The sequence below is a fragment of the Vombatus ursinus genome, unplaced genomic scaffold, assembly GCF_900497805.2.
Source record: "Vombatus ursinus unplaced genomic scaffold, bare-nosed wombat genome assembly UNPS02014810.1, whole genome shotgun sequence".
In the NCBI taxonomy this organism is placed as follows: Eukaryota; Metazoa; Chordata; class Mammalia; order Diprotodontia; family Vombatidae; genus Vombatus; species Vombatus ursinus.
In genome coordinates this window covers 31,043,759-31,064,007 of record NW_020954588.1, presented here as the reverse complement: position 1 = coordinate 31,064,007, position 20,249 = coordinate 31,043,759, and the positions used below count along the sequence as shown (strand labels likewise).

The 20,249-nt window shown below is 41.2% G+C and overlaps 1 protein-coding gene across 6 annotated transcripts in view; it reads right to left on the bottom strand.

The window, feature by feature from the left end:
- The window catches only part of MECOM (MDS1 and EVI1 complex locus), a 54,302-nt gene extending 39,543 nt beyond the window's left edge, over window positions 1-14,759 (bottom strand). For 3 of the 6 annotated variants that reach the window (XM_027876141.1, XM_027876143.1, XM_027876145.1), the window contains exons 1-4: window positions 14,661-14,759; window positions 11,071-11,287; window positions 5,018-5,165; window positions 1,435-1,591 (exon numbers count right to left, since the gene is read on the bottom strand). In XM_027876141.1, coding sequence (XP_027731942.1) covers window positions 1,435-1,591; window positions 5,018-5,165; window positions 11,071-11,287; window positions 14,661-14,709 — 571 coding nt within the window. In that variant the 5' untranslated portion in view covers window positions 14,710-14,759. The remainder of the gene's footprint in view (window positions 1-1,434; window positions 1,592-5,017; window positions 5,166-11,070; window positions 11,288-14,660) is intronic. The other 3 variants (XM_027876142.1, XM_027876144.1, XM_027876146.1) reach the window with 1 other exon arrangement.
- Window positions 14,760-20,249: the final 5,490 nt, after the last annotated feature.

Sequence of the window (20,249 nt, the reverse complement as noted above, 5' to 3'; positions counted from 1 at the left end):
TTGACATACCGCATTGGCACGTAGTAGGCATCTAACAAATGCTTGTTAAATTGAGTTGAAAGCCTCCATTACAAACTGAGGCCTTGACAGAATTAATCTCCTTGCTGAAGTTAGTCATCTAAAGGGTGATTCCACGTAATAAATATATTTCAAAAGCATCCGGGTGCATTGGGGTAAGAAAACAGTATCAGTCTGTCCACTTCCAGTCAATACACAACTAGGACTTTCCCAACGCTTACCATGGTGCCTGGTGGGTAGTGGACATTTAATAAACACTTGCTGATTGACTGCATTTCAACACCATGATGCTAAGTACATTGGGGACAGGTGGAAACTGACACACCGTTTCCCCCAACAGAACAGAAGTCCTCTGAGGGCAGACCCCCAACGCCCATTTTACCAAACAAATTCCCATTTTCCAGGTGGCACATAATAAGCACTTGATAAATGCTTGTGCATTGACTAACACTAGCTAAAAGAAATAAACCAATGGGAGAGAACAGTTTCAACCTTCCTTGAAGCACAGCTCAAAATGTGCTTAGGAAAGAGAGGACAGCCCAGGTCCAAATGCTGCCTCCGAAGCTTATTACCCCATATGACCCTGAGCAAGTCACAACTTCCTGGGGCCTCAGTTTCCTTTTCTAAATGGAAATTTCCAAAACCCTCTAAAATGAGACAGTTGAATCATATAGCTTTTAGAGTCCTTTCCACTTCTAAATCTCTGACCCTATGACCTTGAAACCAAAAGAAGGTGATCAGAGCCAGAGTTTTCAAGGATGCTATGTGCTAATAGCATGTGGCTTCCACGAATTCTTCCTGCTACAACAGCCTTTTTGGGGGGGTATAAGTGGTACAATCTCTGCATCACAATGAACATTTGCATATTTTGGGGGGAACTCCAGAATCTAACTCTAAATTTTTAAACTGGCAGAGGTGGCTAGACTGTCCGGTTTAAGAAATTCTCTTAAAAGGAAAATAAGAAAGATGCCTGTTCTCCACATCATCTCAACTCAGTTCACAAGATTTTTTCTACTTGAGCTCCATTTGGCTGGCTGGCTCCCATCTGAATCCCTCTGAGGCCTGCCTTCTTTATTACAGAAACACTTTTATTCTTTCCCCAGTTGTCTACATGCTTCCTCATGCTACTGATTTCATCGGAAAGAAGAGTCCCTAGGGGGTTTCAAGGGAACACAGCAAACAAATCTGAGTGAGGAAAGAACTGTTACACGTCCACACATACACACACACACACACACATATACATGCACATGCACACATACACACGCACACAAACATACATACACACTCACACCAATCACCCTAGGCAGTTACAGAAAGTACCCATCCTTTAGAAGCACCCTACCCCACGACAATGACCTTGGAAGGACAGACAGACCCATGGAGAGGGGTGGGCAAGGGGAGGGAAGGACTTACAGATGAAGGGCTTCACACTGCTGTGGATGTGTTTGTGCTGTTTGAGGCCGGACGACGTGGCAAACGTTTTGCCACACTCCGGGCACGCATGGGCCCGGGCTCCAACATGCTGGGAGCGAATGTGCCTCTGAAGGTTGCTAGGGTCCGTGAAAACCTGCTAGGAAATGAGTACTGATTAATCAAGAAATTTAAGTCAAATACAGAACCAAGGAGACCAGAAAGAACACAACAGAGGGGGTTCCAACTAACTGTTGGCATCTTCCCCCCATTCCACCCTCCTCCCACCAAGATCCAAAAGACAGTAGGCTTGCATGAGCCAACCACCATCTCCCTCAGTTCTTTTTAGAGGCTCTAGGGATGAACACCAGCGTCTGCTTTCCCCAGGTCCACACTGCGTCTAACAGGTGTGGGATTCCTTTGTTCAGCACTCCCACATTACACAGGAGGGTGTCAGGACTTTGACCAAATGGCCCCAAACCCATCTAAAAAGCAGCTCTCTCAGAGAGCTTAAATTACCAGAAGTGACCTTGTGGGAAAAAGCATGGCACGGCATAAAGAAAACTGATCTGAACCCGGTTCTGCCTGTGTGACTTTGAATATGTCACTTAAACTCTTCAGGCCTCAGGTTGGCCATGTCTATAATGAGGATGGACTAGAAAAGATCTGTTTTTTAAAGTTTTGGCATGTCACAGACCCCTTGGAAAGTCTGGTAAAGCCTACAGACCTCCTTCTCAGAATCATGTTTTCAAAATGCATAAAATGAAACACACAGGATTACAAAGGAAACCAATTCTAAGAAATGCAACTGTCAAAATAATGTAAAAACCAAGACTTCAGATTAAGAAGCCTTAGACTAGAAGGACTTCCGAGTGTCTACGATCCAATGTGTTGCCTACGAACTACATTCTTTCCCTGGGTACTTGGGCAGGCCTTCTTCAGAATTAAAGGAGAATGCTCTCTCTCCATGTGAGGTCACTGTCTCTTTCAAGACAAGGCCAGGGGCAAACATTTACACGGACTCAAAATGTTCTGAAGTCCCTTTGGGAAATGAAATACAGATATCCCCTCGTCTCCTGAACCCCTCCAGGGTCCCGTCCATCTCCAGAGACACATCCTGTCAATTCCTGGTGTTTTTTAATTCACGAGGCAAAAAATGGAAAGATAACAATTGCTGTTATCTCTGACTTCCTTGGCTCCAGATATTTCCGTAAGTGCCTAAGCCACCGGACACTTCCGTAACTCAAGGACCGTTTTGTATTTTGCTTTTGATAGAACGGAGGAGATCTGATGGATTTTGCACAGGATCCTCCTTGTGATTTGGGGGAACATCCTTCCCTTGCAGACGCCCGACGTTTGAGCCAAACTGGCCTGTTCAGGATTCCACCTGCCACCTCTGTAGAACGTCCTCTGTACTCCATCCCTGTTCTGAGAATCCTGAGCCTTCCTCAAGAATCCGACCAACGAAATCCCTTCCTGCTCCACTCACTAAAGCACTCTCCTTCCCACCTCAAATTACCCTACTAGTATTTATCTGTTTAGATGCTCCATCCCACTCCCCACCCTTGCCTTCATCCCCCAGTAAAAAGGCCAGGCCTGTGACAGCACAGACAGTTCTCATTTTCGTCTCTGCATTCTTAACACTGAGCACAGTGTCTTACATTTATACATATTTAGCCAGTAAATGCTTATTGGGTTGGCCTTTCCTAGACCAGTGGCCAAATCACATCAAATCATGCAGAAACGTGCACGGAAAATGTTCTTAAGAGTCACTTCCAGTATCAGAGAACTTGTCAACTTCTGCACAAGTTGCTAATTTTAAAAGTTACATATAATAATAATAATAATAATAATAATAATAGTAATACTAGCATTTATTATGATGAACAAAGTGCTTTGCATATGCTATCTTACCTGATCTTCACAATGATCCTGGGAGAAAGGTGTTATCATTACTCCCATTTTTCAGATGAGGAAACTGAGGCAGACAGAGGTTAAATAACCCATCTAGGGTCACATAGCTAGTAGGTATATTGAGGAAGGATTTGAATTCATGTCCTCCCAATTCCAAGTCTGATACTCTAATCACTACATGTCTAATAAATGCATATGTATTATATAAATGCTACTATAATCCATATATTATATAACTTGCATAATATATACATGCATTATATAATTGCTATTTAATATATGCATATATTAAATAATTGTTGTCTAATATTGTCCTATAATTGCCCATTTATGTTTCTATAGATATACTTTGTATGTAATGTATGCATACATAATATATCCTAAATATATATATATATATAATTTATAGTATATAATATATAGTAATATATACTCTATGTATAATGTGTTTATGTATAAATGCATACTATTTTTCAGAAGGCGGTCTAGACAGAGCAATGGCTAGAGTACTGGATTTGAAGTCACAAGGATCTGAGTTCAAATTCCACTTCAGACACTTACTAGAAGAGTGACCCTGAGCAAGTCCCTTAACTGCTCTCTGCCTCAGTTTCCTCAACTATGAAATAAGGACAATAAAAGCACCTACCTCATAGGGTTTTTGTGAGGATCAAATTGAGTAATATGTGTTAAATAACACTTTGTAAACTTTACAAAGCTATGTAAATGTCAGCTGTTATTATCACTGTTATATATGCATACATCATATGTCAAACAATAACCAATTATTAAGCACTTATGCATCAGGCAATATAAATGTGTATAAATTCACATATGGGTATGTGCGTGTCTACATATATGTGTGCATGCATGCATATTGACATATATGAGTATTTTATATATACATATAACTCTTCATGACCTCATTTGGGGTTTTCTTGGCAAAGACAGTGGAGCGGTTTGCCATTTCCTTCTCCAGCTCATTTTACAGAGAAGGAAACTGAGGCAAACAGGGTTAAGTAACTTACCCAAGGTCACACAGCCAGTAAGTGTCAGAGGCCAGATTTCAACTCAGGGAAATGAGTCTTCCCACCTGGCTGCTCCTATCAATGAACACATTTATATAAAGCCTGCATATACAGTATGTACTAATTGTGGGTACTAAGCTAGGTTTGGAAAACACACGGACAAAATGAAAAACAGTTCTTGCCCTCAAGGAGCTTATATTCTCCTGAGGGGAAGCAGGGCATAGACAGAGGAAGAATGTGTGTGTGTGTGCGCGTGCGGGTGGGTGTACATGTGTGCATGCATATATATGTCTGTACGTCTACATGATGCAGTCATGCACAGTGAGTCAGATGCTCTCAACACATACTTCCATAAAACAGTCCCATGCCATGAAGTTAGTAGAGGAATCAGGAACCTCCCCAGGACATGTGACATCTCCTCCTGGGGCTCCCCATAAAGACCTGCCTTCCTCCCTTACACAAATAAAAGGATATCCACTAAGTGTTTTTCTTCCCTATACTAATGCCTCTTAGCACCCCACACTCTATCTTCCTTTCCTGAGATATTTATCGTTTCTGCACTCAGGGCCTGTTTTTATATAGCGCGGCAAGTGATGGATGGAGCAGGATTATAGACAGGGGCCGAATAGCCTACAAATTCACGGTACCTTGGCACAATTCTCGCATTCGTAGTGCTTTCCGCTATCATGTGACATCTGGTGGCGAATTAAGTTGGATTTCCAGTTAAAAGCCTTGGGACACTGATCACACTTGTATTCTCTCTCTTCCGTATGTGACAACATGTGTTTCTCCAGGCTGTTAAGACAAAAATTGATCTGAATAACAGACTCTGCAAAAGAAAAAAAATCACACATTACAAATCAGTGGTCAATTGATCCAACTGATCTCGCTTAAAAAAATAAGATAAGGAGGAAACATGGGGACATGAGGGGCCAATGCTCAAAAGAGTCAAGCTGGAAACAAATGAACAGAAATGCATCTCACACGGCTGATACAGTAAAGCACCATCCTCGGTTCCTTCCACCATCGGGTCATCTGCCAACGTATGGGTATGGCAGACAATCAGCTCCTTGTCCTGGGTCTCCTTCCTCTGCAAGATTCTGACAGTAGCACGTGCTGCTAAGACTCACTTAATTCAACTACAAACACTCAAACAGAGGAAACTTAAGAACATGTAATGAGGCACTCGGTCATTAATGTGTGTCTGTCTTTGGGTGAAGAAAGGCCTTTTGTTTCCACCCTTATCACCATATGGGAAACTAAGTTGGCAGCCAAAAGGCAGCTTCCCAAAATGACCCTGGAAAGAAAGGAAAATATGAGCTGAGATGAATTGACACATTAGGGAAGAGAAATGAGAAAAATGTGAGATAGTCTTTACATGAATGAGATCTCAGATTCCCAACTAAGAGGACAGATGCATGACCAGGAGTTTCTCAGAGGAGGCCCTCTCTGTGTTTAAACACTAGGGATGATTCTCGACATAATTTATGGGCAATGTGCAGTCGATCAGAAATAAAAATAAGAGGCTTCAGCCAACTGTTTAGTGTGAGGTTTTCCAAAGTCAGCAGATGAATTAACTTTCTTTTCTTCTTCATAGCCACGTGAGTTCCAATCTCTCCAATTAATGTTAATTTGAAAGGTTGTATATCTATGATATATAACCCCCTCTATAATGTGCAGTGTCCACTGAGGCATAGAAAGCATGAAATTAGCATGGACGAGGCAGAGATGCTAGGACACCAACCACCAAAAAGTCCATCATCCATAAGCACCATTGTACCAATATTTCTTTTGGGTGGCTTTCGTCAACAGATATGACAACTGTGTTCCACACCGCCATGTATTAAAAGAAGACTAGCATGGCCCACTGGAATTTCACTGGCTTTGGATTTAAATACTGGCTCTGCCAATTACAAAGGCAGCTGGGCATAGCTAGACTTGACGTCTAGATCGCTGACCTGGATTCAGGAAAACCCGAGTTCAAATTCAACCTCAGATACTAATAACTATGTGACCTTAGGATTCACTTCTAAACTGGAGATAATAATAACCCCCACATCACAGGGTTGTTGTGAGGCTCAAATGAGATATCCCATGCAAAATGTTTGGCAAACTTAAAGCACTATGTAAATGTTACCTATCAGCCATTACCAGTTGTGTGACTTGGGCAAGTCAGTTAGTTCTCTAAGCCTCAGTTTCTTCATCTGTAACACAAACGGGGTTAGCCCTGATGTCCTCTTATGCAGCTTGGCCGCAGCTAGGTGGCACCGTTTATAGAGCACTGAACTTTACTAGCTCTGTGACCCTGCCAAGACACTCAACCTCTGCCTCATTTTCCTCATCTGTAAAATGGGCATAATAACAGCACTTACCTCTCAGGGCTGTTCTGAGGATAAAATACTTGTTAAGCGCTTTTCAAACTTTAAAAGTGTTCTATATATCATTATCATCGTCATTATTATTATCACTGTTATTATTATTATTATTATTGTCACTTATGCTCTTTGTCATAAGTCTAAGAGAAGAAATGCTAGCTGTCTTCAAGGATGTGAAAGGCTGCTCTAGGGAAAATGGATTAGACGTGGGAGCTGGATCCCAGTGCGCAGAATTAGGTGCAACGGGAGAAAGCCGACGTGAGGAACGTTTCAGTGGCATGTACGGAAAAACCTCCCCAAGATTAAACTTATTCAAAAATGGAATGGACTGACTCTATCAATCAGTCATCCCCAGTCAGGGGCATCTTCAAGAAGTGGTGGAACGCCTCCTTCTTGGCGGTGTTGAGAGAGCTTTCCTGCTCAGACACCAAGTGAGCTAACCAGCCTCCAAATTCCTAACCAATCGGCTCATCTGTTTGCAGGCAAAATAATCGATCGTCCTAGATGATACAGCAGGATGCCCAGGCCATCATCTGGGTTCCAATCTTGTCCTTCACAAATTTTATAAGGAGCTTCCATTGTATCCAAGAAAGGAAGTCAATTCTCTTCCCAATTTGTGTCTCCATACCACATGAGGACATTAAAAAACGGAAAATGAAATCAGTTCTAAGGAAGTCATATACTGATGTATTGAATTGAACTACATCAGTTCTATTCTAGTTACAGACCTTTTTTTAGCCCAATAGAATGGAAGCTCCAAAATTTATTAACCATTCACTTTTTAGCTCACTAGAATAAGCTTCTTGAGGCACTGTTTCATTTTTATCTCCGTAACCCTCCAATCCAGTGTAGAGCCTTATGCTTTTGACACTTGTCTGATGAACTGGTTTGTGACAGAAAAAAAGTTGTATATTATTTATGTAAATAAATATCTATATGAATGTTCAATTATTCTAATGAAGCAAGTGAATTCCTAGGATTTTTCCATATACATAACAGATCCAGTTCCTTCCTCTTTGCCCTCCATCCCCCTAGAATTATGCCTTAACTATATTTCTCTACTCCCTTCACCATCCCTCTCCTCCCTCCAAAGTCTTGCTTTATTTCTAATTATTTTCTTCTTTATTCTTTTAGTCTCCTCTCTTGCCTTCCCTTACTCAACCAAGGACCCAGAAATATTTTTTGTTTTCTTCATTTGACAAACAACAACAACACCTTAGTGTTGGGTCAACAGTGAAATTGGCATTTTGCCACTTATCCAAGCAAGGGTTTGGTGCTATCTAGGCAGCCAAAATGGATAATTTATGACCAAAAGAAAAGTAAAAAGCATTTATGAGAATAAAAAATTAAAATGGACTCTTGAGGTAGCCTCCATCCACCTTGTGATCCATCAACTATCATTTGTTAAGTGTCTACAGAGAGCTAGGGACTGTGCTACTGGAGGGGGTACAGATAGAGAAATGAGAGAGTCCCCATCTACAAGAGACTGGGGCTATGTGATGTGTATGTATGTATTCTACTAGGATTAGGTGATATATAAATTCTGGCATTCTCAATGCCTGTTCATCTGTCTTGGATTAGCTGTTTCTGGGGAAAAACAAACCAAAAAAAAAAAAAAACTAAGGTCCAAATTCTAGACTCTTAGGATAGATCTTTCCATTTCAAGGGAATGTAACGAATGCCTATCTCCTATAAAAATCTATGGATTACTACTAACTACTAAAATACTTGTTGAATCTTGAAAAAATATCTAATACCTAAATGGTATTAGTATGTCATGCTCTCTTCCTTTCCCTTATCAAATTTCTTAATGAAAGGGAATAAATTTGACCTCACAGGTATTAAGATTTGATGGGATGTGATTCATGACTGGAATACCACAATGAAAGGGCATACATACCTTATTCAAAACGAAGAGATTAGATAAGTGGGATGGTGAGTTGGCATTATATAGCGAGAAGATAAATTTCAGTGAGGTAATCCTCGAACCAGAGGAGGAAACCAGGTGGAGAACATTTGGGTGAAAAACAATGGAGGAAGAAAGAGAAACCATTCTGTGGTGGCAGCAAGCTACATTCCATCCAGCAGATTATGAAAACAGACTATGAGTTTTGGAAATAGACCACAAAACTGGCACACAACATATAGGAGTCATGGAGAACTTGAGTTATCCAGAAATCTGCTGCCGTTTTCTCTCTTCTAAAATCAGAGCAGCTGAACAAATCTCGATGTGCTCTTATGATCAATTAAGCCATTCTTTAAAAGGGAGGGTAAGCAAATAAAGGACTGATATTTAGGAGGAACTCACTGGCAAAGTAGAAATGATATAAAACCTCGGGAGGAAGTGACCACATCATCTCGGAGTCCACGGCAGATAAGGAAGGGAAAGGCTGACAAGGTCTGACCCAGACTAGATTGTGGGAGAAAGGAAATCAGAGTTTAAAGATAAAGAAAGGCTAGAATCAGAACGGTTACCGGAGAATTGAAAGTCGAGATAAGTAAGGAGATGGTAAGAAGGAAGCTAGGCACTGCTAACAAATTCAGTTCACCACACCTGGACAAAGTACATTCCAAGGTACTCAAAGAAATTATGGATGTAACTGTAGGTCTGCTATCAGTGATTTTTGGAAAAACTGGGAAGAATGGGAGAGGGACCAAAGGACTAAACACTGGCAAATGGCCCTGTGTTCAAAATGTGAGAAGAGGTGGATATTTCAAACTACTAATTGGTGAGCTTGACCTTAATTAGCAGGAAAAAAAAAATTCTAGACATATTGTTACTGAAATGGTTTAGAGGCATTTAGAAAGAGAAGCTGTGATCACCAAAAGCCAGTATGCGTTCACGAAATAAAAAAAATCATGATGTACTCACTGAATTTACTTTTTACTTTTTGTTGAAGGGTCAGCAGACTGGTAGAGATCTGGAAAATACTGTGAACAAAGTATACCAGGATTTCAACGAGGCATCTGACCAACTACTTCCTGGCATCCTGGTGAACCAGATGGAGAGATGTAGGCTGGGTGATACTACCCTTAGGTGGATTCAAGAATTGCAAAAGCAATGATTAATAGCAGACTAGAGAAAATTTCCTAGTTGATTAATGCTGAAAGGCTATGTCTTTATTCTGAATCAATCAGCTAGGGTTTATTCGGTGTTTATAAAGTTCTAAGGTACTATCACAGGCACTGGGTATATAGTAATAGTAATAATGATGATAATAATATAATAATAATAAAGAAGATGACATAGATAGCATTTATATAGAATCGACTATGTGCCAGGCACTGTGCTAAGTGCTTTATATATACCTATATTAACGCATTTGAGCTTTATAACAACCCTGGGAAGTATGTGTCATTATTAACTTCATTTTACAGTGGACTGAGTCAGACAAGCTGAATGACTTGTCCAAAAGACACACAGCTAGTAAGTGCCCAGGCTAGACTTGAACTCTGGTCTTCTTGATTCCAGGCCCAGTGCTCTATCCATTGTACCAGTTAGCTGCCTCTATACAAAGACAGAAATGAAATAGTCTCTGCCTTGGATTCAAGTCTGCATTCTCTCCATCCTATTCAATGTTCTGCCAAGGGCTTGGATTTATCAAATTCAAAAACACAAAGCCAGAAGGAATGGCTTACATGTTAGATACAAAAATTAGGGTTAAAAAAAAAACTCAACAAGCTTGAACAACGGGCCAAATCTAATAAAATGAAATTTTATAGGGATAAAACCAGAATCATACCATTGGGTTAAAAAATAACTTGAGAGGTACCAGATGAAGCCCACATGCCTAAGCAAAAATTTGTGCGCAGGGTTAAAAAACTGGATTTTAATGGACTATAAACTTAACATGATTCAACACGGCAGCTGAAAAAGATAATTCTGTAAGGAAGAAGTGGGAGAGGAAAAAGAAAGAAGGGAGAGTGAGAGAAGAGGAGAGAAAGATAGGGAAAAAGGGGAAGAGATGGAAAGAGACTACACCCTGTACTTTCCACTTCTCACAATGCTGTCTTCAGTTGACACTGAATTCATTCAGTTTCCAAAGGTAGCCAAATTCTAATTTAGCCTTTATCAAAAGCAGTATAAAGCGCTATTCCCAGCCTCATATCCAAAAATATCTCCTGATCGCACACAAAATATTCTGCATTGTGTTTTTCGGGTAACAATACAATCCTTCAAAAATTCCCTGGCACACCAACCCGAAAACAAGTCGTTTCCCAACGTCCCACCCAACAAACTCCTCAGCACTTATCAAGCAGCACTGAATTGCTACAGCAAAGAAAACCACCTTGTACTTCTCTTCCCTCGGGATGGCATTTCTAACCTTTGCAAATCTGGGAAGACTTGGTCACACTCTTTACACTCCTGGATTTCCTGCATCTCCCGGAGGTCACTCTCACTGTCCAGCTTTGGCTGAAAGTCCTCTTCCACCATGGAAAATGCCGAGTGAGGGGTGCTGCAGGGAAACTTCTGGTGGTCCACTAGCTCGGCTTTGGATTCGAAGAGCTGGTCACAGTCCTCACAGCGGTACTGACGCTCTTCTGAAAAACGAAGGCACATGCTAAGGCAACAGATAAGTAGACAGGGCCCATTCCCCCAGCCCAGGGAGTACAGATGTCCAGCTACCAGCCAAAGACCTCACCAAATTATGTAAGACATTGGAACTTTTTATGATCATTATAGCCAGTACAGAAGAAATGAGCTACCTGGTTCCGGGGCCATTAATAACACGCCTCCAGAGGCCAAGGAACTCTCCTCTCCCTACCTGTTACCAGACTCTCCCCTACAATCACATTTGGGTCTGGTAAGGACACAGAGCCCAGAAATTATAAGATCATGAGCTTCAGATGTCATTTGGCCCAACCCCCTCATTTTACAGGTGAGGAAGCTGAAGACCAGAGAGGTTAAAGGTTGGTGACCTGAGTCAGTGATCTCCATAGTCACTCGATTTCCATTCTTACTCATATTTTCCAACAGGACTGTCCCACTCAGGGCCATCCTGCTTTGGTTTCATCCCTGGGCTTGAGCATCTGTTTTAATTAGCACGGTTTGTGTGTGTGTACACGTGTACGTGTCTATACCTGTGATTTTATTAGTATAGGAAACTCTCACTGAGCAGATGTGGCTGGACAACGGGGCCTACAATCTCCTTCTTCTTAGAATCTAGGTTTCTCTTCGTGGAACCCAACTGATACTAACCCATTCCCATGTACAGAAGCTAGAGCGAGTGAGTTAATGAGTCAGAAACAAGAGCTGCCCACAACATGGCTTTTGGCCTGTTAAAAAGCAATAGGTCACCATCTCAAAATGCTAAGCCTCCTGTAAATGGAAAGTAATAAACAAAGGCCACAGACGCACTTGGGCTCATGCTATCACATGGGACCAGAGTGAAAAATACCGTGGTCTAATCAAGGGCATCATGAATGCCCATAATTTATGAATAGCAGTCAAAGGCCCAAAGGGAATTCAACCATCCACTCGATCCAAGATAACCTTTTATTGTCTTTGGGACTAATAATTTGCTTTTTGAAGGGGAGGAGGGGTGGGCAGGGGAGGCGAGAACAACTGTTGGGAAAACTTTTAAAGTTAAAAATACAATTGTTTAAGGAAGCATCACATCAGAGGGACATCAGATTCTGTTTTCCATTTAACTAAGTCTTCTCCCCTGCTGTGTGAGAGACAGAATTTAGAAAAGCAGCAAGGCTTCCCTTTGCGGGGTTCCTGCGCCCCAGACCAGTAGCTCTTCCTGGGCTAAAGCCACTGGTTTACAGTCCATCTACCCAAAAGACCAGATAAGAGCCAACAAACAGAAGGAAAACCCACAGGTTTCAGTTCCACATCCTTAGATTTTTTCCAATAAGCAGGACTGTTTAGCAGTGGAACAGACAGCCCTGGTAGGGGGCGAGTTCTTTACTGGGCTGAGGTTTCACAGAAATCTACCCCAATGGAATGGATGGAATTCCTTACTAGTGGAAGATAGGACTAGCTATTCCTCCAAATTGTCCAGTTCTATTCATCTATGATTTACTAACAATATAAGAATACACCAGTATCTAAGGTGTCACTAGATTATAATAATCACCTCATCTTTATACAGCACATATTCCTTACCACAAATAACACTTTTGTGTATGATTATCCCCAATTTGCAGATTAGGAAACTGAGTTTCAAAAAAAAGTTAGATGTCTTGTCCAAGGTCACACAGAGAGTAAAGGGGAGAGCTGTGACCTGAATTCAGGACCTCAGACTCTAAGGCCAATGAGTTTTCCCTTATGCTAAACTTGCCTCTGTCCTTAAAAAGCATTGATATTTTATGGGATAAGAAATGAAAAAAAAAAGGATATGGTAAACTTGCTTCCCAGGACCTTAAATCACTAGAGGCATTATTTACTCTTCTGCTAACTCAACCCACTGAACTAATGATCACTATCCTGCCTGATTCCTTGCCCTATCCCCTACCCCCTATCCCCCATATACACATACACCCTCGGTCCATGAGAGGCTAACATAAATTTCCAGACTTCAAGGGAAGTAAACACTCTCACACTCACTCACACTCACTCTTTCTCTCTCTCTCTCTCTCTCTCTCTCTCTCTCTCTCTCTCTCTCTCTCTCTCTCTCTCTCTCTCCCTTCTTTCCTCCCTCCATATTCCACCAAACTTATTTATAGATGATGAGATCTGCATCCCAGTTTGGGGCAAAGAAGTCCTTAGTAGTTCTGAAATCCTCCAATTGAATTCCAGAGAAACTTCGAGGGCTCTCTTTCAAGATCTTTCTACACCAAGTAATTAGGCTTAGGTGCAAAATCACCTCACAGGTGTCAAGTAAGAGAGAGCTTCTTTTTCCTCCCCATAATAAAGTTGATATGGCCTGCTGATGGCATCTTTCCAGAGCTTTATGACTTTCATCTAAGTCAGACTTATCAGTATGAAATACCACTGATAAAAGGATTCTTATATTGACAAGGACAATAACAAAGCATTCTAACCAATGGCTCCAAGTCCAATTTTTTGTGCATGGTGTAGTAGACAGTGTGCTGGAACGGAAGTCAGGATGATCTGGATTTGAATTTTACCCCACATACTTATTAGCTGTTTGACCCTGGACAAGTCATGCATCCTCTTTGTGACTCAGTTTTATCATTTATAAAATTAAGGGATCAGACTCAAAAGACTTCTAAGATTTCTTTCAGTTCCAAGTCTAAGATCTTAATGTGTGTGTGTGTGTGTGTGTGTGTGTGTATGTGTGTGTGTGTGTCTCAGTAAAACCTTCCTTTTCTATTTTCTGGGGAATGATCAGCTTTTGCAACACACGCTGGACCAAGGTCAAGATAAAAAAAAAATATTCACCATAAAAACATCATACTGGCCTTAAACAATCATGGCAACCAACAAGCAAATATTCTAATTTGCCAATTCCACTGGCATTTCCAACAAGATTCTATTTGTCAGTTTTGGTTTTGTGTGCTCATTCTCTAAGTCAAAGGTCCTCAAACTTTGTGGTCTCTGGAAGCCTTTACACTCTTAAAAATTACTGAGCACAGGGCAGCTAGATGCCGCAGTGGGTAGAGCACTGGCCCTGAATTCAGGAAGACCTGCATTCAAACCTGGCCTCAGACACTTGACACTCACTAGCTGTGTGACCCTGGACAAGTCACTTAACCCCACCGCCCAGCCAAAAGAAAAAAAAATTACCGAGAACTCTACCAAAGAGCTTTTGTTTATGTGAGTTATATCCATTGATGATTACAATATTGGAAATCAAAACATCTTAGTAGAATTATGAAACAGTTTTGACCTCTCAGCCCCCTGGAAAGGGTCTTGAGGATCCCTCCAGGAGATTTCCAGACCACGCTTTGAGAGCAGCTGCTCTAAGTAGACAGGCCACACATTCCAACCTGCGAAGTTACTAACCATGAATGTCGGGCGCCATTGTTTCATGGGAGTACTCCTCACTCTTCATGTACAGTAAGAGCTCTTCTCCAGGTTCAATGTCTGTGACTACCCTATAAAATATCTAAAAGGAAAGAAACAAACAATGAGAACTTCTGGGATCAAGGAGAGTGGTAGTAATAACAACTTGACATTTATAAAGCACATTAAGGTTTGCAAAGTGTTCTTCATACACTATCTCACTTGCGAGCATAAGCACACATAGGCATGCCCACATGCTGTAACATCTGTAGGTATTCTCTTCTCTTAGTATACAGTCAGCTAAAATTGATCTCTCTGGTATAAAGATTACAGCATCCAAGACCGAGGGCTAGTAGAGACAGTCAAGTTCAGACCTCTTCTTTTACAGATGAAACTCCTACGGCCTAGACAGAGGAAGTCATCTGTCCAAGATCACACAGGAAGTAAGGGCATCACACCTTTCACTGCCTCTTGGAATATCCTTTCAAGTCTGCTGAGAAACAAGGAATGTGGAGGACAGAAAGTTGGACGGCAGATGCCGACTCCCAAATCTTTCAATGCCTGGTATATAGTAGGCGCTTAATAAATACTCATTGATTGCTTGCTTCCTATTGATGTCTAAATGGGAGGTGTTCATTCCCTAATGAAAAGGCTTCAAATAGCCAACTCAAAAACAGACTTCATATACATGCATATACTCTTCACAGCCCGTTATGACCACTTTCCTTCTCCACATTCAATGCCACACCCCTTATTCTATCTTACACAACATGATCAGGCTATGCATCACCCGGTATTGTGGTGACTTTGTTTTAGGTATGGATATCCCTGGCTGAAGGCAAGTAGCCCTGCCTTCTACTTTTCCAGTTGTTCCTTGGTATATCTAATAACGCAAGCAAGCTGTACTTGATAAACAGGGGCTGTGTGACTGGCAAAAGGCAGTGAGATGGAAGGACAAGAACAATGGGATGGAAGCCCATTGGGTCTGGTGACAGCTTGCTACCAGTGGGCCCTGGCTTCGACGGCACAATGCACAAATGCAGGGGGCTGGACCGATGGAACATTCTTTCCAATTACTACGGAGGAGGTCACGAATGTCACTGTTTACCTGACTCTAAAATCTACGCCTCATGGTAGTTACCGGAAGAAAGAGCATAAGAAAACGCCTAATTTGCTGGTGTGAATAGGACCTCCCTACCTCTGAGAACTCCAGGACCTTTGGAAAAAAACGATACTAACAATCTCTTTTTCTTTTTAAACCAACTAAGGGAGGTTTTGAGAAGAGGGACTATATTTTTATTAATTGTATTTCCAGCACTTAGCACAGTGCCTGGCACGTAATAGGAGCTTAACAAATATTTAATGGCCTATTCATATAACCTAAGAACTCAACCTGAGGAGAGATAAAAATCATTGGGATGCAGATTTGTACCTCCAAAAAAAAAAAGGAAAATACTGGGGACAATATTACTGTAGAAATAATTTTATAGACAATATCATTGTAGAAATAATAGTGTAGACCAGGTTAGCCAAAATCAGTGGGCAGCTAAATGACACAGTGGATACAGTACTGAATGTGGAGTCAGAAAGTACTGAGTTCAAACTCAGCCTAAGACACTTACTAGCTGTGTGAACTTGGACAAGTCACTTAACCTGTTTGTCTCAGTTTCCTTCTCTATAAAATGGGGGTAATAATAGCGCCTACCATACAGGGTGGTGGTGCAGATCAAATGTTTCGCACAGTGCCTGGCACATAGCTACTATTACTATTGTTATTAATAGTGTCAGACTTCACAGTGTCATAGAGCTGGAAGCCAGAAGACCTGGCTTTGAGAACGGGCCTCCCTTTTTATTATGAAACACTGGTCAAGATACCTCTCTGAGTCTCAGGTGCCTTTTCTAGACTGGAATAATGTGGTAGCTACCTCACAGGGCTGTTAAAAATAATCTTACAAGTACGTTATAAGTAATGAGCATTGTATAAATACAAAATAACCACTCTATCGGCAAAAGTCTAAGTTTTAGTACTGACAATCTAGTTGAAATGGTGAGTTTGGAAGGAGATCTCAAACTTTTTATTGTTTAGCCAATCAGGAAAAACAGATAAATAAATGTTGAATGCTCCTAATATATTCATATTTGCTTATTTATAAATTATATACATGTATTACTATGCTAAAGATTCTGTACATTGTGAAGCACAAAGACAAATTAAGAATGATGAATTAATGATGAAGCAATGTTTTAGGAAGAATATTTTATTAACAGAACAAAAATCTTTTTGCTCTCAAGAAAATATTATCAGGGCAGCTAGGTGGTGCAGTGGATAAAGCTCTGGTCCTGGAGTCAGGAGGACCTGAGTTAAAATCTGGCCTCAGACACTTGACACTTACGAGCTGTGTGACCCTGAGCAAGTCACTTAACCCTGATTGCCTCACCAAAAAAAGTAAAAGAAAAAAAAGAAAGAAAATATTATCATTGATAGTAGTATTTTTAGTAAGAGCAATGTCATTGAATAAGATTTGTGATTTTTTTTTTTAAATCTTGGATCAACCCTTGGGAAGGAAACAATTTGAAGATGTAGTTCTAAATTTATTTTAATGCTTGGTTTCAACAACTGTCCCAGTTGAGAAGGATATAAAACCAAAGGTATCACTGGTAGCTCTCACTAATTTTCAATACCATTCACCAATCAGGCAAAGGTTTTTGTGGAAATCTAGGTAGTAAATTCCTAATAACCTGATGCCAATCACCTATTCTTACAAACTCACCAAAAGGTTTTGCATATTTCAATTTTATGACAAATGAGTTCAAAATCCTTTGAACTGAAATACTTTGTTTGGAAAATTTTAACAAAGACTAGAAAATTCTGTTTCTAAGTTAATTGTACACATGTGAGTTGGGGCGGGGGGGGGGGGGGGGGATTGGTTGGTTTTTTATAGACGACCCATTTACATTCATTTCAGCAACTGAGAAAGTGAAGAATAAGTGTCCAGGAGTAGAAGGTAGTCAACAGTACCCAACAGTGTGAAGAGGTCAGGAAGGACGAGGACTGGGAGTAAGCCATCAGATCTGGTGATTAAGAGATTGTTGGTGACTCTCTAAAGACAGTGGCTGAGTAAGGAGTCAAGGATAAAGAGGAGACTGAGGAAATTGGAGACTGAAGGACAGTGGTGCCTTTGACAGAAGTAGAGGGAAAAATGGGATGAAATGAAAATTTCAGCCCGTGCATGCCTCCTCATCCTATGCAACTCACTCAAGGAGCGTTTGTTCTTATAGGCCACTCCCTCTGGAAGCATACCCCTCCTGCCTTTAAGGGGTGCCTAGAGCAGCCCTGAATAGATCTGGTGGGAAGGACGTGGGGGCACCAGGTGAAGGCAGGGAATCTGTCTGCCAAGCCGCTTCAGGTACCTGAGTAGATATTAGGTTATAACCGTCCCAGGGGTCTACACCATGCGAGCTGGTGGGAGGAGGAGGGAAGTAATGGGCAACTAGGATGGGGGGAGGACGTGGTATAGCCGTGTCCAAGAAAGATTCACAATTTTTTTTATATATATAGGGAGATTGGGATGCAATCTATCTGCCAGCCCTCTGACCACACAACTCCTGGGGTTATGTCACTGGACTGAAGCACCCTACTTTGGTGGCTATTGCTCTAGTACATGGAAAAGTCATAAAGGACACACACACAGAGAGAGAGAGAGAGAGTAAGAAAAAGAAAAAAAAAACTCACAAAATTTTAAAGGATCTACTTAAACCTATAAGTGATTGCAAGGTCATTTACTATTGCTGCCCCTTCCGCAAAAACTTCACAGTCCTGTCTAAAAGAGAGCTGACACAATAACACAGGCTTCAAAATGAGCGTTTATTAAGTGCCTACTGTTTGTCACGTACTATGCTAACTCCCAGGGAAACAAGGACAAATTCAGAAAATTCAGATCCTGCCCAGAAAGTGCTGACATTCTGCTAAGGGGATACAATGATATCCCAGAGAGGTAAATACAAGATAATGTGAGGAGGAAAAGAGGCATTCACAGCCAGAAGGCTCTTGAATCGAATTTGAAATTAATTGAAAAATATAAATAGTACCCTGAAACATAAGAATATGCCACTTTTTTCCAGTAGGTGGCCCTAAAACCCAATTGTTTATTTTCTACATGCCTGAAACTCTCTCTCTCTCTCTCTCTCTCTCTCTCTCTCTCTCTCACACACACACACACACACACACACACACACGATAAAATCCAACCCGGGCTCACTATTGGTGAGACACGGGTTCACAAGAGTCTCTTGTTTTGGGGCTCTGTGCTGTCCCTATAAAAACAGGAGGCTGTGATCTTGACAGAAAGATAGGGTGAACACACTCCTATCCCTTTTTCCTTGTCAGGCTGTCCTTAGAGAAGCAGTCATGGCGGGGAGGGGAGCCTACTCAGAGCAGGGAGAGTTGATGTTGGGGTGTGTGTGTGTGTGTGTGTGTGTGTGTTTTATCAAATGTGTGTTTACTTTTTGGCTGTGTTCTTTATCTTTCAGTTAGAGGCTTCTAAGGACCATGTTTCATTCTGGAATCCTATTTCCCCTTAGAAAACAATGGACTTCTCTCAACAATTTGAATCACCTCGACTTTTTTGGCATCTCTCAAAGGTTTAACTTATTAGCTTCCTCTCCAACAACATGTTGACATTTGAATTGTGACATATTAGAACTCTGCAGTGGCTTCTCGGAAACATCGAGGTTAAAAAGACAATACCGTCTAAGACAGTAAAATCTCGCAATCATCTTTGTCGGGGAAGGCTGCCTTGACATGCATGCCAGAAAGTCTTAAAGGAGTATTATGATATCATGACTTCTCTCTGCTGCCATACTCATGAATAAGTGTCTCCTTCGTCTCCTTTTGGTTGTATCCAGTCCCGTGTGAAAATCATGATGGATACAGTCTAACTAGGCAAGATAAAGACAAGTCTCCTTATTGAGACATGGATAAGTTTCATAATGAAGGATTACCAGATTGTAAACGCTACAACAAGGAGTGTGTGTGTGTGTGTGTGTGTGTGTAAAATACACATACATTTACATGAATATATACACACACACAAACACACAGAAGACCAGAGAGGAGAGACAGAAGGGGAGAGACAGAGAGAGAGAGAGAGACACAGAGACATAGAGAGACAGAGAGAGAGTAGAAAGAGAAGGATTAATAGATAGAGAAAAGAAACATGGGAGAGAGAAGGGAAGAGAAGAAAAGAGGAGAGGAGAGGGAGAAGAAGCAAAAGGAGAAAGAAAGACGAACAGAGAGAGAAAAGATAGGAGAGGAGGAGAAAGGGGAGAGAGAGAGAGAGAGAGACTGAGACTAACTGAAGGTATGGCATTGATGACGGCCTTATTTACTGGAGGTAAAAGGTAACATTCCAGGACCGGAATAGCAAACTGAAGTGAAGCAGGTTTAACTTCAGAGTGTTTTTTTTTTTTTCTTTAATTTTAAGTGAATTTTACAGTGCTTCTGAAAGAGAAACTTCTTGAAAAGAACTGGAAAGAACCAGCCATGGTGAGGGCAGGTTCAAAGCAGGCTTCCCCACCCAGTTGGATGAA